Here is a 27,150-nt window from a genome sequence, read left to right as displayed (position 1 = left end):
CCTGGGTGAGAGGTGCCTGGCTAGTTCAGTCGGTAGAGCATGAGACTCTTAGTACCTGGGTGAGGAAGTTGCAGGAGGGGTGGGTTTCCCTCCAAATACACACAGCCTGGAGATGGGTAGTTTGGGCCACTTTGGAAGAATGCTGATCCATGGATACTTGTCATTTCACAAGAAAACCTGGATGTTTCAAGAATGATGGAGAACGGGCATGGTGGCCTTAGGATGAGACAGCAAACAGATCCTCTCCCTGGGACAAGCAGCAGGCGCGAAGCAATTAGAGCACTCACAGGAAGGGTGCCCTCCTCTCTATCACAAGCTGGTGAAGACTGAACATACTGGTTAAACACATAACAGCACTGTCTCTGTCTAGAAAAAATAAATTACAACTGAAAAATATACAACAATCCTACAAAAAAAAAAAGAAAGAAAGAAAGAAAGAACATAAAGGCACCTCTCTCACATAAACACACAACTAAATTAAAAGAAAAAATGCCCAACTGGCTTGAGTTTATTTGTGAACAGTGTCAGGTCAGTGTTTGTATGAACAGCCTCAGTAACTGTGGAAGATTCCTGTTTCAAAAGACAGGCAGCAGCAGCTGCAATTTTTTTTAAAACTAATATTTTTAAAAAGATTTAATTTATTTATTTGTCACAGAGAGAGAGATCACAAGTAGGCAGAGAGGTAGGCAGAGAGAGAGAGGGGGAAGCAGGCTCCCTACTGAACAGAGAGCCGGATGCAGGGCTCAATCCCAGGACCCTGAGACCATGACCTGGGCCAAAGGCAGAGGCTTAACCCACTGAGCCACCCAGGCATCTTGCAGCTGCAGGGTGTGTCTGACCACAATGTGTCAGAGAGGTTGAGCGAAGTGGGCAGTTGGCAGCATAATGTATTCAGTGCATATTATGCTGCGAATGATTGTGAACACCACAGAGGCTACAGTTCTTTATGAGAATTAAAGCAAAATGGAGACCATCACTTTCCCACATGAACACAGAAATGTCTAAGGAAAAAGTCTTATGCAACTTTGAAGATATGTTTTTAATCACTTCTAATTGCTTTAATTTTCTTTGAGATGGGCTCCAGATTATCCTCATTTTCTTTGAGGATAATACTTATTAGAAAATAATGTGGAATTTGGGTAAATTGGAAGGGGAGGTGAACCATGAGAGACTATGGACTCTGAAAAACAGTCTGAGGGGTCTGAAGTGGCGGGGGGGTGGGAGGTTGGGGTACCAGGTGGTGGGTATTATAGAGGGCACAGCTTGCATGGAGCACTGGGTGTGGTGAAAAAATAATGAATACTGTTTTTCTGAAAATAAATAAATTGGGAAAAAAAAAAAAAAAAAAAAAAGAAAATAATGTGGAGGTTGTAGCATCAGGTATAATGATAGTAGTGCCATGACCTTATGACTGTGCTCTTGTTATTTCCAAGCTTTGAAGGGAATATGTGACCCAAAAATAATTTTTATATGCATTTTACCAAAAGACTATAAACTAGTTTTCTTTTCTTATCTTTAAAATTATCATCCAGAAAAATTGACTTGGTTTTTTTTTTTTTAATGTGCAATTTTACAAATTTTAACCCTTGTGTAGATTTGTCTAACCATATCCACACTCAGGATACAGAACAATTCCATCACCCCAGAAAACATTCCTTGTGCTATCTGTCATCAGTCTATAGTCCTGCCCTCCCCAACCCCAATGCTTGGCAACCACTGATCTGTTGATCATTACTATGATTTTCTTTTGAGAATGTTGTGTAAATGGAATTATATAGCATTTAACCTTTTGAGACTGGCTTCTTTCACTTAGCATAATGCTTTTGAGATTTTAGAAACTGTTACATGTATTATTAGATCTCCCCCCCCCATTTGTTGTATATTATGTGGATGTACTATAGTTTGTTTATCCATTTACTCACTGAAAGATGTTTAGGTTTTGGTAATTATGAGTAGCTTCTTTTCATTTGTGAATGTGCCTGAGTTTTTATTTCTTTAAGGTGAGCACTCAGGGGCGCCTGGGTGGCTCAGTGGGTTAAGCCGCTGCCTTAGGCTCAGGTCATGATCTCAGGATCCTGGCATCGAGTCCCGCATCGGGCTCTCTGCTCAGCAGGGAGCCTGCTTCCTCCTCTCTCTCTGCCTGCCTCTCTGCCTACTTGTGATCTCTCTCTGTCAAATAAATAAATAAATAAAATCTTAAAAAAAAAAAAAAAAGGTGAGCACTCAGGAGTGAGACAGCTGGGTCCTATGTAGTATATGTCTGACTTCATAAAAAACTGCTAAACTGTTTTCCAGAGTGACTGTACCATTTTGCATTTCATTAGCAGTGTAGGAGAGTTACAGTAGTTCTAGAACTTCTCAGCACTTGGTATTATTGCAAATTTTTTATTCTGGCCATTTTGATGGGTATATACAGGTATCTCATTGTAGTTGTAATTTGCATTTCTCTAATGGTTAATGAGGCTGAAAGTTTTTCATGTGCTTTTCTTTTTTTGAAGCATCATTATTCCCATTTAGGTAAAGTGTTTAAATCTTTTGCCCATTATATAATTAGATTAGTTGTTTTCTTACTGTTGAGGTTTGAATATTCTTTATATACAATAGTTCTTCCTTTCAGTGATCAGCTGAAGTCTGAAAGCAGAAGATCCTCCTCCTGATGTATTGTCAAGAGGTCAATAGTAGCCTGACTACATCACACTACCTGTGTCATTAGCTCACTTCATCTTATCACATAGGTGTCTTATCACCTCACATCATAGGAAGACAAAGAGTGAGAGCTGTGCAATAAGATATTTTGAGAAAGAAAGAGACCATATTCATATAACTTTTATTACAGTATGTTGAAATTATTCTATTTTACTATTATTGTTAATTTCTTACTGTAACTAATTTATAAATTAAACTCTATCAAAGGAATGTGTGTACAGGAAAACCCATAGTATAGATAGAGACTGGTACTATCTTTTGCTTCCGGCATCCACTGGGTTCTTAGAACATATCTCCCAAAGATCAGAGGGAGCTACAATATTCTGGATATAAATCCTTTATTGGATACGTGATTTGCAAATATTTTCCTGGTAACTTTTCCTTAAAAATATCTTTCGCAGAGTTAAATTTTGATGAAATCAATTTTTTTTCCTTTTTTGGGTTGTGTATAATAGGCTATGACTAAGAAAAATCAGTGCCAAACCTCAGGTCCATATTTAGGGAGACCACATTGACACCTGTCACTCCCTGGAATGTTCCTCTCTGCCTCATCATCCTAGTTTGTCCCCTTTAAGACTCAAACTTTATTTCCTTAGGAAAGCGTTCTTGCCACTTTCCTGTTTGGTTCCATGGGCACGGTAATTTTCTCCTCATTTGTGCTCTCTGTGAACGCTTATCTTCCCAGTTATGATTTCTGGTTACATGCCACTTCCTACCAGGCAGGGAACTCCACAAAGGTGGGGGGTCAACTTTGTATCCCCCATGCATGATTAGTACATAGTGGGTATGTACTAATGTTCATACTCACCGAAAAAACGGAAGTGACTAATTTCTAAAGACATTATCATTTTATCCTTAATAATAACAGTTTGAGGATCTATCAAAAAATGTTATTGCTTGAAGAACATTTAAAAACTATCTTCAACTTAAAATTAAATGTTTATTATTCTTTGAGAAGTCTGTTGATTTAGTCATCTAAATAGGCTTGCTGGCGAACATCTCTTCTTAGAGGAAAAGAAATGAAATTCATGTAGAATCGTGGGAGATTTTTAGGTAACTAAAGTAGTGGGTATGAACTGATGATACTTAAAAGTAAGACTAAATAATTCTGTCTGCTGAAATTAAGTTTTTGTTCATTGTCAGTATGTTAAAGTAAAGATGCATATCAAAATTCTGGAGTGTCCAACCTATTGATAGCCGCTAACTATATGAAGAGGTGTTAGGAACTAGCCCTCTGGGGAGAACTTTCATATATCAAAATATATACTCTGGGGATGAAGCTATGTTCTGACAATGATGATGATGAAATCTTCATAATTTAGGAAACAGCATTTTGTCACTGTATTCATAGGAAGTTAGATGTATTTGCTTTCATTCATTCATAACAGAACAGGACAACAGGGCCAGCACCAGGTGCACTTCTGAAGGACAATAGTTTCTCCTGGTATCTTTGACTGCCCCTCTCTGGATCTGCCTTCCCCAACCTCGACCACAGTCCCAGAGTCTTCTAGCTCTCTGTTTGTGGACGTGGTATACAAAGGATGAGAGCTGCCCTGAAGGGCAGTAGACTGAATTTGGGATTTTAGGAGCAAGAGAAGTCTGGACTGGTGGCTTTGTCCATCATCATCTTGTCCCAGTTGAGACATACTTGGGAGTCAGGAGAGGAATTTGAAGGTCAGAGGAGAAAGGTCTTGTAGAGATAACACTGGAGAGAAGGGCTGATATTGATAGGACTACCAACCGGAATTAGGTCTGAACAGAAGAAATGGGATAATTTCAGGCTAATATTATGAAAGATGAATTTCCAGGAATAACTTGATTTATAGAAGGTATACTGGTGGACCAAGCTATCTCTCCCCTTGATGCTGGAAAGGATTCCATGCTGTCACTCATCCCTTTCTTGATCTTATCTCCTTTACAGACACTCAGGTTTCTGCCTACTAACAATCCCTATAGAAATAGGAAAGAATCTAAAGTCAAGCATTATAATTTGGGATGGATTATTATTCGTGATGACTTTTAGTCACTACATCAGTTTAATCAGTCATTGCTGTGTTAAATTTAAAATATCTAATTGCATAATACGAATTTAGTGTTAATGTTCTCAGTAAGAAGATGGAGAGAAATATTTTTGCTTATTGGTCTTTGCATTTATATCTATCTATCTTCTATCTATCTATCTATCTAAATCTCCATTCTTTTTTTCTTTTTATTTATTTGACAGAGAGAGAGAGAAGAGAGAGAGAGAGATCACAAGTAGGCAGAGGGGCAGGCAGAGGTGGGGGGCGGGAAACAGGCTCCCTGCTGAGCAGAGATCCCGATGCTCTATCCCAGGAACCTGAGATCATGACCTGAGCCGAAGGCAGAGGCTTAACCCACTGAGCCACACAGGCACCCCTGAATCTCCATTCTTGAACCTGGAGGGATTGTTTCTTTTTGTGTTCCTAAAAATCTGTGCATCTAAAGCTACTAAATTTGTCTCTAGTATGTAGCACTGCCGTACTCAAAAGTTTGTTATACACTGAGCACTTCAAACACCTGAGTTGAACCTACTTTCCAGTTGCTTCTGCTGGAGTCACATGTGCAATCAAGGCTTATATGCAACAGTTGGATTCTGGTTCAGCCCTCCACCAAACTCCCCCCATATCCCCCCCCCTCCCCGCCCCGGCCATGCTTCCACTCACCTTGTTAATCTAATGCCCACAGAGCCTCCAACAGGTCCGAGCTCTCAGAGCCTATTAATTCCAAACAGCTTCTGCTGGGAGGTAGCCATTGAGCAAATCCTTTTTAAACGTCACTAATAGCTGACTGAATTAAAATAAACAGAATGTCCATAATCTTCAGCTTCTGTTGTATAAACATACAACAAGCTGAAAGTAGTTAAGAGGCTAAGCCTCAGAAGCTTCAAACTGAAAATTCTTTAAATATTTGGTTGACTTTTATATAGAAGGACTGGGAAAAGCAGATTTTTATATTACTAAAGAGTATGTATAGATTCAGAATCACTCAGTTATTTCTCTAAATAAACCTCTCACCGACTGTTCTAAATACAGTTCTGTGTTTGGGGGTATACACACAGTTGTGTGTATATATGTATATGTATATATATATGCACACACACAACTTACACATATCTCTGCAGTTCTTGTTCTGCAGTTTGTATGTGCCTGTGATTTTGTCAAACCAGACACCTGGTAGCCAAGTAGAGGGCATAAACATAATTAAATAAATGAGCAGACCCCAGAAGTTTGCACCACGCCATGCATTGTTTAGTTTCAGAATTTCAGCAGAGACTGCATGTGCACATTGCCAAAATACTCACTAGAGGGAGGTCAGCTCTCATGGGGAGAGTGTTTCCTTCTTCTCAGAGCCCATCTGCTTCTGTAGGAACAAGGCCAATTTATATTTCACAGATACGTCAGGAGAAGGGTGTGAAAACCTTAGCTGGCACCACTGATGCTTTAGTACCCCTAGGTAGTGGCCTGGCCATCTTGACCCACGACCTGGCTCTAAGTTCCTGCATTCACCATGGAGGATCCAAATTATGTGTAGGAAGAGTGATGGCATGTAGTTTTCATGGTGCCAAGATTATATGTAACATATTGTATGGGAGGGTGGGAATGGTGTGGTTGAGAAATGCCTATTTGGGTATTCAGAGCAGGAGGCATAAAAGTTACCACCCCTTTTCTTCTCCTAGGTATATAATGTATTCTGCATCTGCAGGATCATAGTAGGACCCAGGAAATGGATACCAACAAATCCAAATTATGAAAGCAAGAGTGTGAGGAAGTGGAGAGCACTGCCAAGGGAGTGGCTGAAGGGATCATTGTCGAGGCTGTGCTAGGAGGAGGCTGATATGGCAGAAAAATCTGGTGGCCCAGATGGGGTTGAAGAACACTGGGGCACCTGGGTGGCTCGGTTGGTTGAGTGTCTGCCTTTGGATTAGGTCATGATTTCCAGCGTCCTGGAATCGAGCCCCATATCGGGCTCCCTGCTCAATGGGGAGTCTGCTTCTTCTTCTCCCTCTGTCTCCTTCTTGCCCCTGCCTGTGATCTCTCTCTCTCTCTCTCTGTGTCAAATAAATAAATAAAATCTTAAAAAAGGGGGGGGGCACCTGTAGTGGGAGAATGAGAGTGAAAAAGTCGGACAAAGAGAGATTGGTGGCATGGGGAACTTTCTGATATTGTTCCACAGGTGGAGAGATGACAAGGTTCCAAGTAGAGCTATGACAGAGAGTTATCCAAGTGGAATAGGTATGAAGGTCTTAAGGATTGTGGAATAAAGGACATTTGAGTCTAGGGTATTCATTGGCTCATCAGTGTGAATATTGAAGTTACCTAAGTTAATGGTCTTCTCGGTATGGAGAGGAAAACTGAGCTACTGCAGTCTTCAGTGTGCAGGAGTGAAAGAGAAGAATAGTAATGAAGAAGGAAGTCAGGAAGGCGTAGCAGACAGCAGGCACCTAGTGAAAACAAAGGATGTTAGTATGAGAACAAAAGGACAATGATCAAAAAGTGGTAAAGGAGTAGTGAGGCTTACCCTGTCTCTATCAGCCCTCTGCTCCCCATCTCTCAGGGGAGGGCTGGGAGAATGAACAGCCTTCAATGGGAGGGCAGTGGGGGAAGCAGGAACCTTGGACAGAGTCAGATTTGGGTAAGAGCAGGAGATAGATGTATTATTCTGTGACAAAGTATAGTGTTTATTTTTTTGTCTGTTTTACAATGGAATGGAAATACTAGCCAGGAAAGTACAGAGAATTTGGAAGAGATCAGCAGTGGGAGGAAGAGAGTTTCCCAAAGTAACACAGTATTACGCAGAACTGAGCATCCTAAGAGGGTTAAGGACACAGGACATCTGCTTTGGGGTGGCGGTCAAGGTATCAGGAATAAAAGGTGTAGGGGACAAATGGAGGAGATGCTCCAAGCAGGCATCCGTTGAGGCCCAGGCAATCTGGAATATTTGATGATAGCTGCGGAGGCCCACTGTCATGTGCCAAAGGGCAGCAGAGATGGGCTAATCCAGCTGCGAGTGGTTCCCATGTACTGGTTGATAAGGGAATGTGATTTTTGCCCCAAGTCTGTTTTGGATTGCATGTGCTCATGGGCTACATTTGTAAGAACTTTACCTAACTAGGACTCCAACACCTCTTTAAACTTTTAATCTGCATCAAATTATTATCACCAACTTATGTAACTATCACCAATTAGTTCTTGGGTTTTAAGAAATATTATTGCAACATTTATTGAAATTATATGTAATTACTAAAAATTCAGCACAACTTTCCATCATTCTTCAATAGATTTTTTTTTTTTGCCTACTGTTGCACAGTAAATACAGATTCCATTTTAGTTCTTCTCTTAGAAACAAGTAATTGAATTATATGAAATTGAAAGGTTATGTTTCCAGCACAGAGTGAGTTTGGATACTCTTGATAGGACTCACACCTCAAATGTTATCCTAAAATTTTAGCCTTAACAAAAATCATTATAATAAAAGCTCCATTTAAAAAAAATCACTGATGCATAACTGAAAATGAATCACTGAGTACTTTTAGCTGACATGTACATCCCTTTGATGCTTAATGGACTCAAATTGCTCTACTAAATATTACCATCAGTGCTACCCATTTCATGCTAGGGCCTCTGACAGCACAATGGATATTTGGGAAATTGTAAGGACAAGTGACATATCAGACACCACATCTGCCTACCTAATAGTATATGTGGAGGAGATTGAAACTTTGATGTAGTAATGTTTTTGTTTAAAATGTCCAGGTCTTAAAAACAAAACTGTATTTTTGTCTTTCTTTGTCCTTGGGGTTTTTCTGGCTTTCTTTCTCAAGAGTAATTCTGTCAGACCTATAGATATAGAGAACAAATTGAGGGTTTCTAGAGGGAAGGGGGGGAGGGAGGAAAGGTCAAAGGAAGGAAGGTGAGTGGGAGATACAGACTTCCAGTTAGGGAATGAATCAGTGTCACAGGGATAAAAGGCATAGCTTTTTAGTCAGTGACATTGCAGTGGTGCTGTATGGTGACAGATGGTACCTGCACTTGGGGTGAACACAGCATAACATATAGGAAGTTGAGTCACTATGTCGTGTGCCTGAAACCAATGTAACACTGTATGTCAACTATTCTCCAATAAAAGAGTGATTGTGATTATAAATTATGGGTTGAAATTTAAGTATTCCTTATGAATTTAAATATTAAACTCTGTTATTGTGGGAATGTGACAGTTGTCTCTTGCACCAAAGAGCCCATTGCTCACTGAGAATGGTTGGGAGTTCCCATGAAGCTCAGGTTCCAGCCCATCTTTCTTCCTGCTTGGGGTCTGGAGGATGTCTCTATCCTGAGATACTGTGTGCTCAGTGGGACTCACCACTAGCCCAGAAAACAGCTGTTGGCTCCCTTGCAAATAAAAAATAAAGAGAATAGAGTGGGTTTGTGAGGCGACCTCTTACCTTGGCTAAACTTTCAAAGTGAAATCTGAAAGAATAGTAGCATTTTGGGGGACTAGAGAAAGATTGGTTTACCTATGTGTGCTGAAGGGCCAGTGCCCAAGAATGTGGCCTGCCACTCTGCATCTGATCTAAAACAAAGGCAAGTTATCCAGCATGTGGTCTGCCTGACCTGTGGGCCCTAACTGGTGTCAGGTGAAGGAGTGACTCCCCACCGCCGCACCCCGTTCCTAGAATAGGGCTGAACAGTCTTCACAGATTCTGCATTTCTTTCCTGCAGGACATTTGTGAAGATATTTCAGATCACGTGGAGCAAATCCATGCACTCCTGGAAACAGAGTTTTCCCTGAAGCTGCTGTCCTACTCTGTCAACGTGATTGTGGACATCCACGCCGTGCAGCTCCTCTGGCACCAGCTCCGAGTCTCTGTGCTGGTTCTGCGGGAGCGGATTTTGCAGGGTCTGCAGGACGCCAATGGCAACTACACCAGGCAGACGGACATTCTGCAGGCTTTCTCCGAAGAGACAAATGAGGTGGGTGTTTGAAGCCAAGTAATGTGTTATCAGATGTGACCACTGGAGAGTGTTTTCAGTTCAGAGGTGGGGGATAGGAATTCTTTGTAGGTACATAATCAGGACCTGAACTGGGCTCTGAATCTAGGGATAGTGACCGAAAGCTAGGGCACTTCTAACGTGAATAAAACTTTAGACGAAGTTAATTCACACTGGATAGTTTGCCCATAGTGGTTCGTGCTAACCTGGCTTCTTGCTCCCCAAAGTTATTTGATAAATATTTATTGAGCACTTACTATGGCTAGGTATTAGGTGCTATCAATGTCAGAGTGACCAAAATTTGGTCTTTGACTTCAAGGAGCCTAGTGCCCAAGAAGGACAAAAGCACAGACATTAAGGGCAGATTGTGATGATGCCACTGGAGGTCAGAGAAGGGGCACCTAACTCAGACAGGAAAGCTTTGCCGGAAGTAAGTCCAACCTGGGATGTGAAGGAGAAGCAGGGTAATAGAGGTTCTAGACAGAAGGAATGGCATCTCATCAAAGATCCAGAAGTAAGACAATGACCGGTTCAGAGAGCTGTAGACAATACTGGAGCCAAAAGTTCCAGGCACCAGGATTTGAATTAATAGGTAAGCAGAGGTCAGATTATGAAGATGAAAAGTCCTATTAGAAGAATTGGACTTTATTTTAGGGACAACAGGAGAGTTTGTTGGGGATTTAACATGATTAAATTCATACTTTGAAAAAATTCATTCTGGATGCAATGAGTCGTATGAGCTTCAGCCAATGTATTTGGGTTTTTTGTACTCATATGAAAAGTAGTTTGAAAAGTTTGTTATTGTCACTTTTGATTCATGGCTTAAGAATGAACACTGTGGGGGTGCCTGGGGGGCTCAGTCAATTAAGCATCCGACTCTTGATTTCAGCTCAGGTCATAATCTTGTGGTCGTGAGACTGAGCCTTGTGTCAGGCTCCACACTCAGCAGGGAGTCTGCTTTTCCCTCTTCCTCTCACTTTACACCTCCCTCCCACCCCCACTTGCACTCTCTCTCTCCCTCTCTTAAATAAATAAATAAATAGATAGATAGATAAATAAATAAAATCTTAAAAAAAAAGAACACAATGAATCTGAATCCAAATGAACTCTCCTAATCCCACATAAAATTGGCATATATAGGAGCAAGTCATTGTGCTAAGCAAGAGCTGTGTGTGTGTGTGTGTGTGTGTGTGTGTAGTCCCTTGGCTCTTAACATCCACATTAGTGCCCTACCCTTGGTTTTATGGAAAATATATATTGTAGAAGTTTGTAAGACACTTACATAAATAAGTAAGTTAAAAGACCTTATAATGAGCATTGCATAATTCAGTATTAATTAATGTTTCAGTGGTTCCAACATTTTCAGCAACACAAAACAAATCTATGCCTATTTTCATAAATGATTTATACTTGTTGATTATTATTTTCATAATAATGATGCTCTTGCTGTAACAAATTCCCCACAGGCCCTGGAAGTTTATGAGAATCAAAATCTACTGGGCTCACTTCTAGCTTTATGTTCTTTGTTTTCATTCAGCTTTTCCTGTTCTTGTGGCAGTGAGGGAGGTGATATAAACTTTGTAGAGTCCTTTTTTAAAATCACCGAATGAGTACGTGGGTATGTGTGTTAGTGCCCAGATGCCATCCCTCCCAGATGGGATCCTTAAGAGAGGTCTTGACTGGGCCTCTTGTGGTCCTGGGAGACTACAGAGAATCCCAGACTAACTCTGCCCTAAATGTGGTATTCATGAGGTGTACACCAATGAGCTAGAGATGAGAATTGGGAAAGATTGATCTACATTCCGAAGAGCTCCTTCTTTAGATATCTACCTGCCATCCCTAATCTATACAAATTTTTTTTTTATCTATACAAATTTTTGTGGTTGTTATTGTTCCTCCTTATGTGTCCTGCTGGCTCTGTCCAACATCCAGCTTTGATCAATCATCAGATCTACCCACTTTCAATTCCTAGAGGGGGGCATATGAAATCATTGGATTAAACTAGTTCATTTTATATATTTATTCATTAAATAAACATTTACTTATCACTAACTCTTTGTTGTAGAGCAGAAGCTATAACAGTATGTTAGGGCTTATTGTTATCATCGTTGTTGTTTTGTGAAATACATTCATCATGTACTGATTTGAACTTGGGTCATTCAAGAGAGCAGCCCAGGTAACAGTGAAAAGCCACTGAGGCTAACTAATTGTCACTGGCCACTGCTTTATGTTTTGAGTTTACATTAGTGTCCATGATGGGTTTTACAGTGTGAGCTCAACCGTTATTTACAGATTTGACTGGAAACAATTTTGTGCATTTTCATATTTGAAATTCTTTAGTTCTGTCCTAAATATGCAAGAATATGCTGTGTTTGGGGGTAAAAAAAAAAAGTAGGTTCTTAGCTGTCTACTTTGTGGATATTTTTCTATGAATTAGAGCACTGTTTCCATTACCAACCTTCCTAAAACTATAGAAATCAGATCCTATTTGTTTGTGCCTGTAGTGTGACTCCATGAGAACATTTCAAAAACTGCTTGGTTTTGTTTGTTTTGCCAGCAAGCACACTGGGATTGTGGAAAACAGGAAGGGAATTATGATAAAATTCTAAACTTTATCAGAACAAATTAAGGTAAAATAGATTTATAGAATGAAGAGGGAAATGGCATAAAACAGGCTGATAAACTGAAATAGTAGATGTCCTTCCAGTGAGAGTGAGCTCATTTTCTCTTTTTGTAAGTTAGTTGAGTTTCTGAATCGCATTAAAGAATAAGGAAAGTTGAGAAAGTGGCAAGTTCTCTCTCTTTCTGTCTTTGCAAAAACAAAATGCATAAGTTTCTTTTATTTAAATATGACACAGAACATATTTTTTAAGCAAATTAGCAAATGTTTTGCTAAAACAAAACCAACCAACTAAATAAAAAAATGGGCAAAGCTCAACATTGTGTGAAAAATGTGTTGTACTGAAATTTTTTATATTTCAGATACTTTGATAAATATATTTATTGTTTCAATTAGTAAGGAGGGTAAGAGATATTATAAGTAGTTCTATTTTATGGATGGAAAAACTGAATCTGAGAGAGGTTAAGTGACTACCTAAGGACATAAATCCAGGAATAATTAAATAGAACAAACAAAACCATCTCTTAATCGAGCTTTGTTGTAATAATAGTAATTCTTTCTTCCTTCTTTCCTCTGCCCTTCCCTTCCTTCCTGCTTTCCTTTCTATCTCCCCTAAATACTTATTGATCTCCTACTATACATAAGGCACTAGGCATTCAAAGGTGATTAATTCATCTTAGGAATCGCCTTCATATTTTTTTTTTAGATCCTGAAAACAGTTCTAGGAGGTAGGAAGGGAAGGTGCTGTTGTTCTTATTTAACAGATGATATTATTATGTCCATCTTAAAGGTAATAGGACTGAGGTTTAGAGAGGTAAAATGACACAGGTAGTGATAACTGTTAATAATATGAACACAAGAGCAAACAATGATTAAGGCTTACCACATACCAGATGGTGTGGTAAATAAGCACTTTACCCACACGATCCTTATCCTCTCTGTGGGAATGCATTTATCTTTTCAGAGCACGTACCTGAAGTACTTTGTGTATTTATCTGTGAGCCTTTGTCATAGGTCCATTTATATCATGATAGAGTACATGCTAGATTAGAACTGGATGAGTGTTGGTACCAGATTAAAATAATCTCTGTCTCCCACAGCACCTTATTTGTATCGCTGTAAATAAAAATCTAATGAGTTGAATTGAATTAAATAATGCAGATAATCACTGCTTTAGGGACAGAAGAGGGAGATAAAATTTTAGGTTGGTGGACTAGGATTTATCTTGGAAATTAATCATTTGGCTTATAGTTTTAGCCTGTAGAAAATGGAGATTCTTAAAAATAATTACTATAGTATAAATAAAACATTAAAATATTTTTGTGTATTTCTCCCTTGCCTATCAGAAGGTAAACTTTGCTTTGCTTTCCATTTCCCTCTCATTATTTGCTTCTCTCAGTCTATTGCTGCTCTCCAGAACATATTCAGAACAGTAGAATCCCAGCATGGTAGGCCTAAAAGGAATCTGATCAAGAATCTAGATCATGTGGTCTAAAAACTCAGGGGGCTTGTGGCATTCTGGTTAAGAGGTCTGTGAACGTATATGTTAGTAGTTGAAGAGCAACAAACACCATGTAATGAGATTAGGGGAGGAAGGGGTCAGGGGCATACAAAATTTTTTATTGTATGCATGATGAAAACAGTAAAATTCTATTTCCAACTCTCTTCTCAGTAACACTGAGTCAGTGTACAAAACTCATCTTGAAGTAACAGTGGACACTGATAGAACTTTGGGGTCATTTTAATAGGGAGATCTTCATGTCTCTAAATTATGAATATTATCTCATATTTTTTGGTAGCAAAATGTAGTGTTAAAAAAAGAAAGATCTAAAGAAGACATTTGGAACTAGAGCTTCAGTTAAGTTAATTATCGGTGAGGAACAAAGCAAAAATTTTGTTTCAAATTGGGGACGTGGGGGAGAGTTTCCTTGATGTCTCGGAGAAGATTGAAGCCAGCAATAAAGTGAATTAATTGCCATCTCCATAAAACATAAGCTTCATCTGAGAAACTGCTTCATAGCATATTAAATTGAGGTATATTTGTGTTGAGACATTGTTAGGCAGCCGTGACACAGCTAATAGCACTACACAATTAAATGTGATATTTCTCAAATAAAAAAGCACTATACGACATGCGCTCTTCCCCACCTCTCTGCCCACCTGAGACTATTACTAACATGCCTTAGAAAACTGGGACAGTGGTCCAGAGCAAAGCCATGGGGCTAAAAATATTAGTATTACTAAGCAATGTTTTAAGAAATGAAACTCATTATTCATCTGCTCTGGGATACTTCAGAGAACCTTCTTTTTTAAAAATTGCCTCTGCATGCTGAAATCTAGAAAAAGTACTTTTGAAGAACGCTGTTAATAAAAAACTGTGTTAAAAATAATGCCTGGGTGGATGCTTATCATTTGGTCCTTAGGATATGAAACGGATACGCTGTGTACTGTTCTTTGTTTTTCAGGGAGGGATTTTTTTCCACATTAAAAGTGCAGTCTTATTAAAAATAGTTACCCCACGAGTGACAGCCAGCCATGCATGGAAATAGTTAGCCTTGTTGGGAACAGGATGGGAGAGGGTTCCCTTTGGGGCACCAGTATTTTTGAGTATGTTATTTTCTTTTCCAACCAAAGGACTGGCCAGGGAAGGGATCTTCAGGGGAAGATTTAGGAAAACCTGGCCATACCCTGTTATCTGAAATGTAGTCTCACACCATATGTTCAACTAATGTCTTTTTTTGAGTTCCAGTTATTTTCAAGTATAACAGTATTCCTGATCTTAGGGGTCTGGTGAGCACCACAGTGGACACCAAATTCTTTCCCAGGGCTATAAAAACAGGTGACTGGCAGTTGTAGAGGCCTAATTTTTACCTGAACTCTCAAATTTCTTTTTCTCTACTCATCATAGAAACAGTTTGACTTAAAACCTCTTTCACCTTACTTAAGTAGCTGCAGTGCTGTACTTTTATGATAAAAAATGATAGAAAATAATACAAATTTCAACTAGTTAGTAATTTATTTATTTATTGTTTTGTTTTTTGTTTTTCTTTTTCTATTATTATGTTCAGTTAGCTAACATATAGCACATCATTAGTTTTTGATGTAGTGTTCACGGTTCATTAGTTATGTGTGACAGCCAGTGCTCATCACAACACATGCCCTCCTTAATGCCCTAGTTAGATACCAACTTTTAATACCAACTTATGGGATAGCTTGAGAATTAAGCTATCATTTATAATACTAACTGTGTGAGGGGATAAGTTCTGAGTACTGGACAACCGAATTAAAAATGTAAATAAATACAACCTGCTTTTCAATAAGGTTTTCCATATTACTCTCTTAAAAATTGCATAAAGTGTGACTTTTGTTTGGCTGGCTCATTCCTTAGTGGTTTTGGCTTCTGACTTTATTCTTTAAAGTGTTTTGTCCCAGGTATGAAGCGTAAAAGCCACACAATTCCATTTAGGTAATTTTTATTGAGATTGGCAGTTAATACTGGTTTCCCATTTTTGTGCAGTGTAATTAAGCATAGGGATGCCTCTCATTTTGATGAAACTTGCCCCCTCAATATACTTGATTAGTAAAAGTAATAATATAATAAGTAATAAGACTGAACATTCCATGAGCACATATTCACGTACTAGACTTATGTCTTACATATATTATCTCGTTTAAGACCCACAACAGCTCTTGACTGGGCTTAGCATTTGCTTTTTGCAAATGAAGGAAATGAGATTTAGTGACATCAGCCTGCTGGCTCATGGTCACTTGGCTAATTACTGGAAGAGCCAGAATTTGACTCTGAAACTTGGGCTTTTAATCACTAGAGTCAACTAAAACTGCATAATCAGGGCAAGAAATTACACGAAGGCATAGAGTTACATCCCAAAACGTCCTCATTCATGCATTCATTCATTTATTCAACAGATACATCTGTGATTGCTTACTCTGTACACATCCCCATGCTAAATGTTGCAAGTGTTCAGTGAGTCAACAATTTTCTTTGTGATTTATACTCCTGTGGTGCTTACAAACCAATGGGAGAAACAAATTAATCAAATAATCACAATAGTACTTATTTACAGATTGAGGTAAATGCTTGAAGGGAAAACATCATAATTTTATGAGAGCATACAAGAAGAAAAATTCTGACTTAGGTGGGAGTTTAGAGTCTTGAAGAAGTGAAGCTTGATCTGAGTCTGAGGGGTGCATAAGAGTTAAACCAGTTAAGGGATGTTGTAAAATTTCTTGACAGAGGGAAAATAGCATGTGCAAAAGCCCTGAGGCAGAAGGAATTCGTTATATTCAAAAACTGAAAGGAGAACACTGTGGTTGGGTGCAGCCAGGGAGAGGGAGTATGGATTGAGGCAGGCCTCTTTATGTCTGTTCTTGGAAGGGTTGGGGTTTTTAACCTAGCAGTAGGAAGTTAATAAAGGACTTAAAGCATCATGTTTGCAATCTGTAGAGGGGCAAAGGGAGAAGGAGAGAGAGAATTCCAAGCAGACTCCCCGTGAGTATAGAACCTGACACAGGGCTCAGTCTCATCACCCTGAGATCATGACCTGAGCCAAAACTAAGAGTTAGATGCTTAACCAACTGTGCCACCCAGGAGCCCCAAGCTTACTCTTTACAATGTGGCAATGTGGAGAACAAACTGGAGGAGGGAGTATATCTGTTTAAAATAGTGTCCAATTAAATCAGAGAAAATTACCACAGATGTCAGAGTGTGGACTGTGGGTCATAAAACCTCCTTTTAAGGCCCATTTTGGCCCTTAGATGTGAGGCCATATGCTAGTTATGTACTTTCTTTTAGCTTAGGCTCCTCTTATATAAAACAGGGATAATAATAGTACAGACCCCAGAAGAAAGTTATTGTGAAGATTAAATGAAAAAGCAGTAGTCGTAATCAACCATCTCCATTTATACATGAGGAACTGAGGTTTAGAAAAGTTCAATGAGGCTTATTATTATTATTTATCTAGATATTGTGGCATGCCAGCGAGGGGAGTAGGAGATAAAGGCAAGGTAAAGGTATGATGGGAGAGAATATTTCCAAAAGCAAAATGCACAAATGAACAACAACCCAGTGTGAAGTCCCAGAGTGACCAGATCTTGGTATAACCTGGCTGAGAGGACACAGGGCTCAGCAGCCACATGACTTCTGGCTTCACTTTGCTCACCTGCTTCCTCCTTGAGTAGAAGAGAGGTCTGGGATATAACAACACTTCACTTCTCAGTTTCTTTCTTCATCTCCTAAGAGGCTAGATCAGATCAAGCAGCTCTTGTGCTCGCTTCGGCAGCACATATACTAAGATCAAGCAGCTCTTAGCTGGTAAGCATAAAAGGATTCTCAGGCCCTTCTTTCTTAAGCAAATCATCAGTAAAAAATCTCCTCATCTGTTGTGTGATATTAGAAACCACATTAGTGATGAGGAGTGCCTGGAAGGCTCAGTCAGTTAAGCAGCCGACTCTTGATTTTGGCTCAGGTCATGATCTCAGGGTCCTGGGATCAAGCCCCACATCGGGCTCCCTGCTCAGTGAGGAGTTGACTTGAGGGTTCTCTCTCTCCCTCTGCCCCCTCCTCTCAAATAAGTAAATCTTAAACAAACAAACAAACAAACAAAAAAAGAAAGAAACAAAGAAACAAAGAAACTGCATTAGTGATGAGACAGAAGCCTTCATTATATAATTAAAGATTAAAAATTAAAAGTACTTACTTGTAAAGCTATTCTTTAGCACAGGGGGGTTTCAAATCAAACTGGCCTATCTTGAATTATAAATAACAAGGGAGGGAGGCAGTTAGTATGTAACACACACACAAATGGGAGTTAGGGAGAAAAATGTGTGCAGAGAGAGGGGACAGGGACTAAAATGGTAAGTTTCGGTATTCATCACTTTTCTCCAGGATTACCTGTGTTTGTCTTCAAAAGGGTGGGTACAAATGGGAACTGGTCCTGAAAAGTTTCTGTGGTGTGTGCACATTCAGTAGTTCATCTTCCTGTGATTTGTGAATAAAAAGTTAACATGACAGACTTAGTGTAATTAATTATACCATTTAAATGTATTTATCGAGGATTTTCTATAAGCTAGCCACATGCTAGCCACATAGCAATACGCAAAGCAGATCAGTTCGTAGAGATTTTACTCTAATATTACTTTGTTCCCAGAATTTTATTACTTAAGGCATCACATAAGAAATGCTTATTAAATGAACTACAGGCTATTTTAAAATGGAAAGTTAAGTCAAGAGTGGATATTTTTGGCTTAACCTTGACCGTTTCTGTCAAGTCTCTATTCTCCAGATTAAAGAAAAGTCCCAAAATATTTAAGAACAGGATACTATATAAAGCAATATAATTGATCAGTATGCTTTTCTGTATGTTAAACCAGAAGCAATGGAGACTGCTGCATTTTTTGACCTTTATAGTGGCCTCTGCTGAGATTTCATCTGAACAGCAGTTGAGTATAATTGATGTTGTATTTACTGAAACTGTTGCCCTTGTCTGTTCCAGGGCCGGCTTGATTCTCTAACAGAAGTGGATGACTCAGGACAGTTAACTATCAAATGCTCTCAAAATTACTTATCTCTGGATTGTGGTATTACTGCTTTCGAACTGTCTGACTACAGTCCAAGTGAGGATTTGCTCGGTGGCCTAGGGGACATGACCTCTAGCCAGGTCAAAACCAAACCCTTTGACTCTTGGAGCTACAGTGAGATGGAAAAGGAGTTCCCCGAGCTCATCCGAAGCGTTGGGTTACTCTCGGTGGCCACTGACCCCAACCCATACAGCTGTGGCAAAGCGGTTGGTGAGGAGGCATCTCAAATGTCTCTTTCAGCAGATGACAAAGGTGGACGTGAGGAGGACAGTGCTTTAACAGTCGAGGAGCCACCAGGCTTAGTGCCCGGAACATCATCTTCCGGGGAAGCTCTGACAAATGCCGATCAGCCCCCTCCTGAGCCCGCGATGCCAGAAGCCAGTTCCTCCTCCCGGCCTGAGACAAGGAACCAACAGCCTCAGCCTTGTGAAAATGCAACTCCCAAGCGATCCATCCGAGATTGCTTTAATTACAATGAGGACTCTCCCACGCAGCCCACATTGCCAAAAAGAGGGCTTTTCCTTAAAGAGGAAAATTTTAAGAATAATCTGAAAGGCACTGATGGAAAGAAGCAGCTGGCTGATCTCAAGCCCGAGATGAGCAGAAGCACCCCCTCTCTGGTGGACCCTCCTGACAGATCCAAGCTTTGTCTGGTGTTACAGTCTTCCTACCCCAGCAGCCCTTCTGCTGCCAGCCAGTCCTATGAGTGTTTGCACAAGGTGGGGGAGGGGAATCTTGAAAACACCGTCAAAAGTCACATCAAGGAAATATCCTCCAGCCTGGGAAGGCTTAGTGACTGCCACAAAGAGAAACTTCGACTTAAAAAGCCACACAAGGCCCCAGTAGAGGTGCCCCCATGCCGAACTCCGAAGCGGAGGGCAGGCTCAGGCAACCAAGCTGAGAGCACGAAGAGCTCAGCCACGCCGAATGGAATTCCTTCAGGTACCCCCAAGACTGTAGAGGGGCCAGAAACAGATTCCGTTTCGACGTCCTCCCTCGAGCCATGCCGTCAGACGAGTTGGGATGCCAAACTGCCAGTGCAGTCAGAAACATCCAGCTCTCCGCCTTTTACTCAAAGTAGTGAATCCTCTGTTGGCTCAGACAACATCGCGTCTCCAGTACCCCTTCTTTCAAAAAACAAAAGCAAAAAAAGTTACTCCTCCTCCCCAAGTCACGTCACCAGGAATGGCCAGGTGGTGGAGGCCTGGTATGGTTCTGATGAGTACCTAGCACTGCCCTCTCACCTGAAGCAGACTGAAGTCCTAGCATTGAAGTTGGAGAACCTCACGAAGCTTCTGCCTCAGAAACCCAGAGGGGAAACCATCCAAAATATTGACGACTGGGAACTGTCTGAAATGAACTCGGATTCTGAGATCTATCCAACGTACCATGTCAAGAAGAAGCACACGAGGCTAGGCAGAGTGTCTCCAAGCTCGTCCAGTGACATAGCCTCTTCCCTGGGGGAAAGCATGGAGTCTGGGCCCCTGAGCGACATTCTTTCTGACGAGGAGTTGTGCATGCCTCTCTCTGGTATGAAAAAATACATCGACGAGAAGTCAGAGAGAGCTGCATCCTCTGAGAAAAAAGAGAGCCATTCTGCCACAAAGTCTGCTTTAATTCAGAAACTGATGCAAGATATTCAACACCAAGACAACTATGAAGCCATATGGGAAAAAATAGAGGTAAGGTGGTCTTCTTAACTTGGCAAGATTTCTTACCTGATCTTTGGAAGTGATGCTGGGAAAAGGTCCGTCCCTCTCCACCCTCACTATAAATAGCGTTGCCATGTTCGATAAGCCTGATTCCTCAAAGAAGAAAAGATAAAGCACAATGATCACTGCGTTGTGGCAGAGTATGTATCTTGTCTGGGCATTAGCTTGATGTGTCCCTGTTTGGTGCGGGAATCTCTGCCGATGTTGCTCACACCTCACCTGGCTCCTGACGAATGATGGGTCCCTTTGAGTGGAATGCAGAATAGTGTAGACCAGTAGCCGTGCACACACCAGTACCTCAGGAACACATGAATGCAATGTTGCAGTTATCCTCACTGATTTTTGATTTGTCTGTTCTAACCCCAGAATAGCTTACCATTCCCAATGTCAACTCTCTGTAGAAATGGACCAGATGTTTCTAATTTAGGGGGGATCTTTATTTTCTTTCAGTCTTTCTCCCTTTTGAGGTCCCTGGCTAATAACCCATGCTGCCTGTACTGTCCACTGCCCATGGGCTCTGAGATGGGGAGTTGATATATTTGGGGTAAATCTGTACTTTTCTCTTATTTATTTATTTTTTTGAAAGAACGAGAGTGGGGAAATGGGATGGGGGGCAGATGGGAGGGGCGGAGAGGGAGAGACAGAGAGAGAGAATCTTAAGCAGGCTCCACGTTCAGCCCCGAGCTCAGTGTGGGTCTCAATCATGACCTGGGCCTAGATCAAGAGTCCGTTCTTTTAAGTGATGGAGCCACCCAGGCACCCCAAATCTCTACTTTTAGAATGGATTATTAGATGAAATCTTTGAGGACAGATGTGAAAATTCTCATCTGTCTGAGAATTTTCTCAGCTCTGGACTGAGCTCCATAATTTAAGCTGTGATTTTAAGACACTAGATTAAGTATAGTACACATGGACAGGCTAACCTGGAGGAAGAAAAGGAAGGTGTTTAAAACCAAGGAAAAGTTAATGGTGATATGTAATAGTAACATATATTAATGATTATTTTTACTAAGAATTTATGTATCCAATTCTCACAACAACCCTAATATTAACCCCATTGTATGGATAAGGAGACTGAGCCTGAGAGAGACCAGACAGCCTGCCCTAGAGCCCAAACCATTAACTAAATGCTCCCATGTCTCAGTAAGGAAGAGATCAATATATACTACATGTAAATACTATGGTACTGGAAAAAAAATATGTCAGTGGAGCCAGGATTTACCTGGGAAATTCTTGTGAAGGACCAAGCCTTCAGTGGAGTTTTGAAGGGAATGCCAGGATTAAGACAGAGAGAAGGTCAGTGGCTATTTCAGGCAGGAGGAGCATAAACCAGAACACAGGTGGATCTGGGAATGGGCATGTTTATTGGGGGTGGGGGCTCAGAGAGCTGTCCTGACTGGAAGGTCTGTGAACGGAGAGCAGCAAAAGTTCCCATACATGGAAGAGACCTGGTTGCTCCAAGGCCCCGAAGGCCAGTATGAGGCAGTTAGAATGTGTTTCCTCAGCACCCTTGGCAGCTTCTCTGCAATTGACTGAGGGAAGGAATAAAATCCGCGATAACTAATGCTTCTTGGGCTCTAATTTTGTGCTTGGCTCCAATATAAGAGCTTCACATGCCTTATTCTATTTAAGTCCTGGGGGGAGGTAGGACTTTTTCAGATGAAGAGGTGAAGGCAGAACAAGGTTAGAAAATTGCTTTAGGCCTCCCTGCTAGTAATTACCTGGTAAGGGTTTGAACTCAGAGCCAAGCCAGCACACCGAAAGCCGTGTAGGTCACAGCCTTCGGTAGCCTTTCTGGAAGATTTAGTTGACAGTAACAGGAGGGAGGTCATGGCAGTTGTGATGGTGACCAGGGCAGAGGTAACTGGCCTGTGGCAGCCAGTCTAGGGGACTGCTCTGATGTGCGACAGGCATGGGTGGGGAAGGCTGCTGAAGGAAGAGGATCCAGAAAACTGGGTCTAAGTCTTGTTCCATCCTTCAAGCCTGGAGAGACCCATGGCTAGTCATGTTTCATTCTGGGCCTTTTTTCTTCTTTTATAAATAGAGATCTTTAAAGCAGATCATGGCCACAATACCAGCGTCCAGTGGCAGCATGTTTTGTTTCCATTATTCTGCAAGGATGAAGCCAAGTGTCCAGCCTCTGAGGACTGGTGTATCTTTTTATAGAAGAAAGTGTTTGGATGGGTAGCTGGCTTGAGGTAGAGGTGAGGCAGTTAACTTAAAAAATTGGTACATTGATATTGATTATATGATAAAACTGTTAAGAGGAAATGTCTCATAGGCAACTGGAAATACCATCCTGGAGTTGGGATATGAAGTAAAGGCTAAATGAAGATTAAGCCCCTTGGTCAGTCCAGCCTCCCTTTATCACTTCAGTGGGGCAGCCGCCTACCCCCAGGTCAGTTCACCTTGGATATCACACTCTAGCTTTGATCTACCTATAGTGACCCAGAGAACCTATTCTACCTGCAAGTATAACATAATAAGAGAAGGTGTTACTTAACATCTTCTTTGTATCAGGCATCTAGTAGGCACTTTACCTGCAGTAATTTTCTCATAGGATTCTCAAACAGCCCTACAAGGTAGGTTTTATTATCCAAAATGGACCACTTCTCTCCTGCTTCCAGTGTTCCCATTCTGGTGCTAGCTTCCTAACTGGTCTCTCTGCTCCCATCCTATTCCTATTATAGTCTTTCTAGCACAGCAGCCAGAATGATCCTTTTGAAATATAAATCAGATCATATCAACCCTCTGCTCAAAACCCTACAACAGCCCCTGTTGCATTCAGAGGCCCTACATAGACAGTTCCCTTGACTTCATCTCTGACCTGATTTCTACCTGCTCTTCATCATGCTCACTTCCCCGCCTTCCCACTGGCCTCTGCTGTTCCTAGAATAAGCTGGGCAGGCCCATGTCTTTAGGATCTTTGTCAATTCCCTCTGCCTACACTCATACAGATGCTCTCATTTCTAATTTTTTTAACCTCTTCTGAACTTGCTGGAATATTAACTTCTTAGGGAAGCCTACTCTTACCACCTTTTTAAAGATGTAACCTATGAGGTATGTGCATGGCTCAGTCGTTTGGGTGTCTGCCCTTTGGTTTCTGCTCAGGTCATGATCTCAGGATTGTAAGATCAGCGTTCTCTCTCTTTCCCCTCTGCCTCCCCTCATCTCTCTGAAATAAATATATCTTTAAAAAAATAAAGGGTATAGCCTGAACCCTTTTAATTTTTTCTACAGCTTTCACTGTATTCTGTCATTTTATATAATTCTGTTTGGTATGTTTATTGTTCTAGTATGTTTACTGTTTCCCCCTGCCGGAATGGGAGCTCTGTGAGGGAAGGAATATTCATCTGTTTAGTTTGCTAATGACTCTATTGTACCTCTAACAGTGCCTGGCACATACTAAGTGCTCAGTAAAGACTATCAATAGAATGAGTGAGTGAATCCCTGTTTTAAAGTCTCTCCCTGCAGAGAGATGAAATCACTTTTTCTAGGGTGACCAGGTAATAAGTCATGTGCTCCATGTGCTTTGCCCTTCCCACTAGATAGTCTTGAGAACAGATGAATTCCCTGACAGAGTGAGGACGGATGGAGAAGAGAAGACAGGTGGGAACTGAGACTCAAGCTGTTATGAGGAAGGAGTAAGGAAGAGGTCCACTTGACACAGAAGATTCTCGGGTGTTAAGTAAATGGGGGAGAAGGGGTCTAAGATGGATGTTAGCTTTGTTCTCTACAAAAGGGAAATGGAGAAGAATAAGAACAAAGAAAAAGAAGCAACCTTAGATTTATTTGAGATAGTCAATGAGGGCCTTAGAGAAAAATGGACTCAATGAAAGAGTGGAGGTAGAAGCTGGATTATAGATTATTAAGAAGTGAGAGAATCATATATAGCTCAAGGAATTGGGTTGAGAAAGCAGTACGAGGCAAAGGGTGAGAGTTGAAAGTAAAGTCCAATAAAAGTGTCACTTAGAGAAACATTAAAGCTTATTTGAAGGCAGAAAGAAAAAACTCAATAGAAAAAGAGATAGAGGTGGCTGGGCAAAATGTATCCATATGGCACATGCTGAGACAAGAAAGGAGGGAGTGTGGAATTCCCATGGGAAGAACGTTGGCCTAATATGAAAAAGTTATAAAATGTATACTGAAGTATACATCCTGCTTCTGATTCCACCCCCACCAAATGGAGAGTGGTATGTTTTCTCCTCCCTTCATGTACCAAGTTCTCCTATCTTTTCTCAGAATGCAGGGTAGAAGGCATGTAAAAGCCCACTATCACATTTGGGACTTTATGGGGCTGTGATAGAATCCCCAAGATAACACCTGAATGACAAGTGTCTGAGACACTTTTTAGGTTCCCCTCCCCTCACATTTGAGTCTTTCTTATAATGGGCTGGTTTTATGAATGTGAAAAGATTTATTTTTAATTTTTAATTTTTTTATTCCGTAGGAGAATTAATTTTTTTGAATACATAGTGTATTCACATGGCTTAAAAACATATATGTTTAAAAATATCCAGAGGCTCCTGGGTGGCTCAGTCAGTGAAGCCTCTGCTTCCAGCTCCGGTCCTGTGGATCGAGTCCCACATCAGGCTCTCTGCTTAGCGGGGATCCTGCTTCGCCTTCTGCCTATGCTGCTCCCCCTGCTTGTAATCTCTCGCTGTCTCCTATCAAATAAATAAATAAAATCTTTAAAATATAGATTTATTAATTTCGGAGAGAAAGAGAGAGCATGCATGAGCAGTGGGGGTTGCGCAGAGGGAGAGGGAAACTCTTTATCTCCCTTTTTCCCTGTTTTGGGCCTCCACCACATTGAAGGTGATCTCTGTTGTTTTAGTTTATATGTCCTGTAAGAAGTTCTTTACACATATACAAGCAAATGCAAACATATTTATTAAGCAATATTTTTAAACCTGAGAAATAAGTCACAGCCTATTCTCCTCCTCAAATAAAAATTCCTCTGTTAACTCTATGAGTTCCTAAGGGACGTTCCTTTCCCAATATCTAGGTGGGAGTTAAGGGGGTTTTGCTCAAATATGGTTGATTTTCCCACAACCTGTTGTGTGGATGAAGTAACTGAACATCTCAGGTCTGAGTGTTCACCTCCAGTGCAGGCTTCTCAACGCCTAAAATTAAAAGTGAAAAAATTAGTCAAACCATTGAGCTAGATCCATTTGTTGTGGAACATTCAAGAAATAAAGAAATGAAAAGAAAGGAGGAGAGGGCCTGTCGGGAGCAGATGAAATCAAACAGAATGATGAAAGATTAACTTAGTGGGTGGGTCTTATGTGGTATAAGTAATAGGGACTGGCAAACTATAGATTGCCTAGTGCCTAATTTTTAAAATAACATTTTCTTGGAACACAGCTATACTCTTCATCAGTGGCTGCTTTTGGGCTGCAATAACAGAAATTGAGTTGTGATGGAGACTGATGGTTTGCAAAGTGTGAAATATTTACAATCTGTTATAGAAAAAATTTGCTGACCCCTGCTCTAGAGTAAGGAAGAAGGAAGGGAAATGATTTTTCATCAGCATTTATTATGGACCAGGTTCTGATATAGGTTCTTTAATTTAATCCATATGACATCCCTATGGAAGAGCTATTGGTCTTGTTATTGGTCTTGTTTTACCGATGACAGGTCTGAGGCTCCATTGGTAATGACTTGGCCAGGGTCATACTGTTGCTAGTGTAAGAGCTGGGATTCCAACTGAGATGCCCGAACTGATTTGGTTTTCTCCTAAAGATATATTCCAGTGCCAGGAAAGTTAGACAGTAATCACATATGCAGGTCAAATCTATTTAGGAAACCTACAAACCATTACTAGATTAGTCAATGAATAGTGTGATTTCTTCCTCACGACCTGAATAGAAATGTACTGCCTAGCGAGTAGCCGCTTGTCCAAGGAGAGTGATTATTGATGCCAGATTAACAGCTGTGTGATTCTAAGGGGGGGCTGGCAGAATGCACTGTAGCCTGGTGCCACCCCAGGGAAGCATCTCAGGAGATCTGTCCTTTGGGATATAGTGCAATGTCTACTTCTCACATTGCAGACTTCCTGCTCACATAAGTTCTCAAAGCTCATCCCGGAAGACATTGCTCTGTTAGATTGGACTCATTGGTACCAGGCTGATGGCTATGTGACATAGCTGATCCCTTTTCTCTCTAGCAACCAGTGTCTTCAAATACCAGATTATGGCATTGCCACTGAAATTGAGTGACTCAGCTGTTATGAGCATTTTATCTTTGGGGCATCTGTAACCTGATTTTAAAAACTTCTTTGGTGCCAGCTAAGGATGTCTTTGCACGTACGTTATTTCAGATTTAGTGCAGCAAATACTTAGCTGGGTACTTAGTCTTCATAACTAGGCTATGTAAAATCACAGTCAAGTCTATGGAGTGGCACAAAGGCGGCCACCATTGCTGCTGGGAACTGGTTGGTACCATCACGAGTAATGTGAAGGTAGAAGAGATTTGGTCCTGGGATTAACTTGGCACTGATTTCTTT

At 40.7% G+C, this 27,150-nt stretch overlaps 1 protein-coding gene across 2 annotated transcripts in view; it reads left to right on the top strand.

The window, feature by feature from the left end:
* The window catches only part of AKAP6 (A-kinase anchoring protein 6), a 552,477-nt gene that overhangs the window by 274,649 nt on the left and 250,678 nt on the right, over window positions 1-27,150 (top strand). For both annotated transcript variants that reach the window (XM_044232056.1, XM_044232057.1), the window contains 2 exons: window positions 9,444-9,695; window positions 18,846-20,612. In XM_044232056.1, coding sequence (XP_044087991.1) covers window positions 9,444-9,695; window positions 18,846-20,612 — 2,019 coding nt within the window. The remainder of the gene's footprint in view (window positions 1-9,443; window positions 9,696-18,845; window positions 20,613-27,150) is intronic.

Source organism: Neovison vison, chromosome 13 (genome assembly GCF_020171115.1).
Source record: "Neovison vison isolate M4711 chromosome 13, ASM_NN_V1, whole genome shotgun sequence".
NCBI classification, from domain to species: domain Eukaryota; kingdom Metazoa; phylum Chordata; class Mammalia; order Carnivora; family Mustelidae; genus Neogale; species Neogale vison.
The sequence above is the reverse complement of the archived record's forward strand: the minus strand, read 5'-3'. Positions and strand labels throughout refer to the sequence as shown.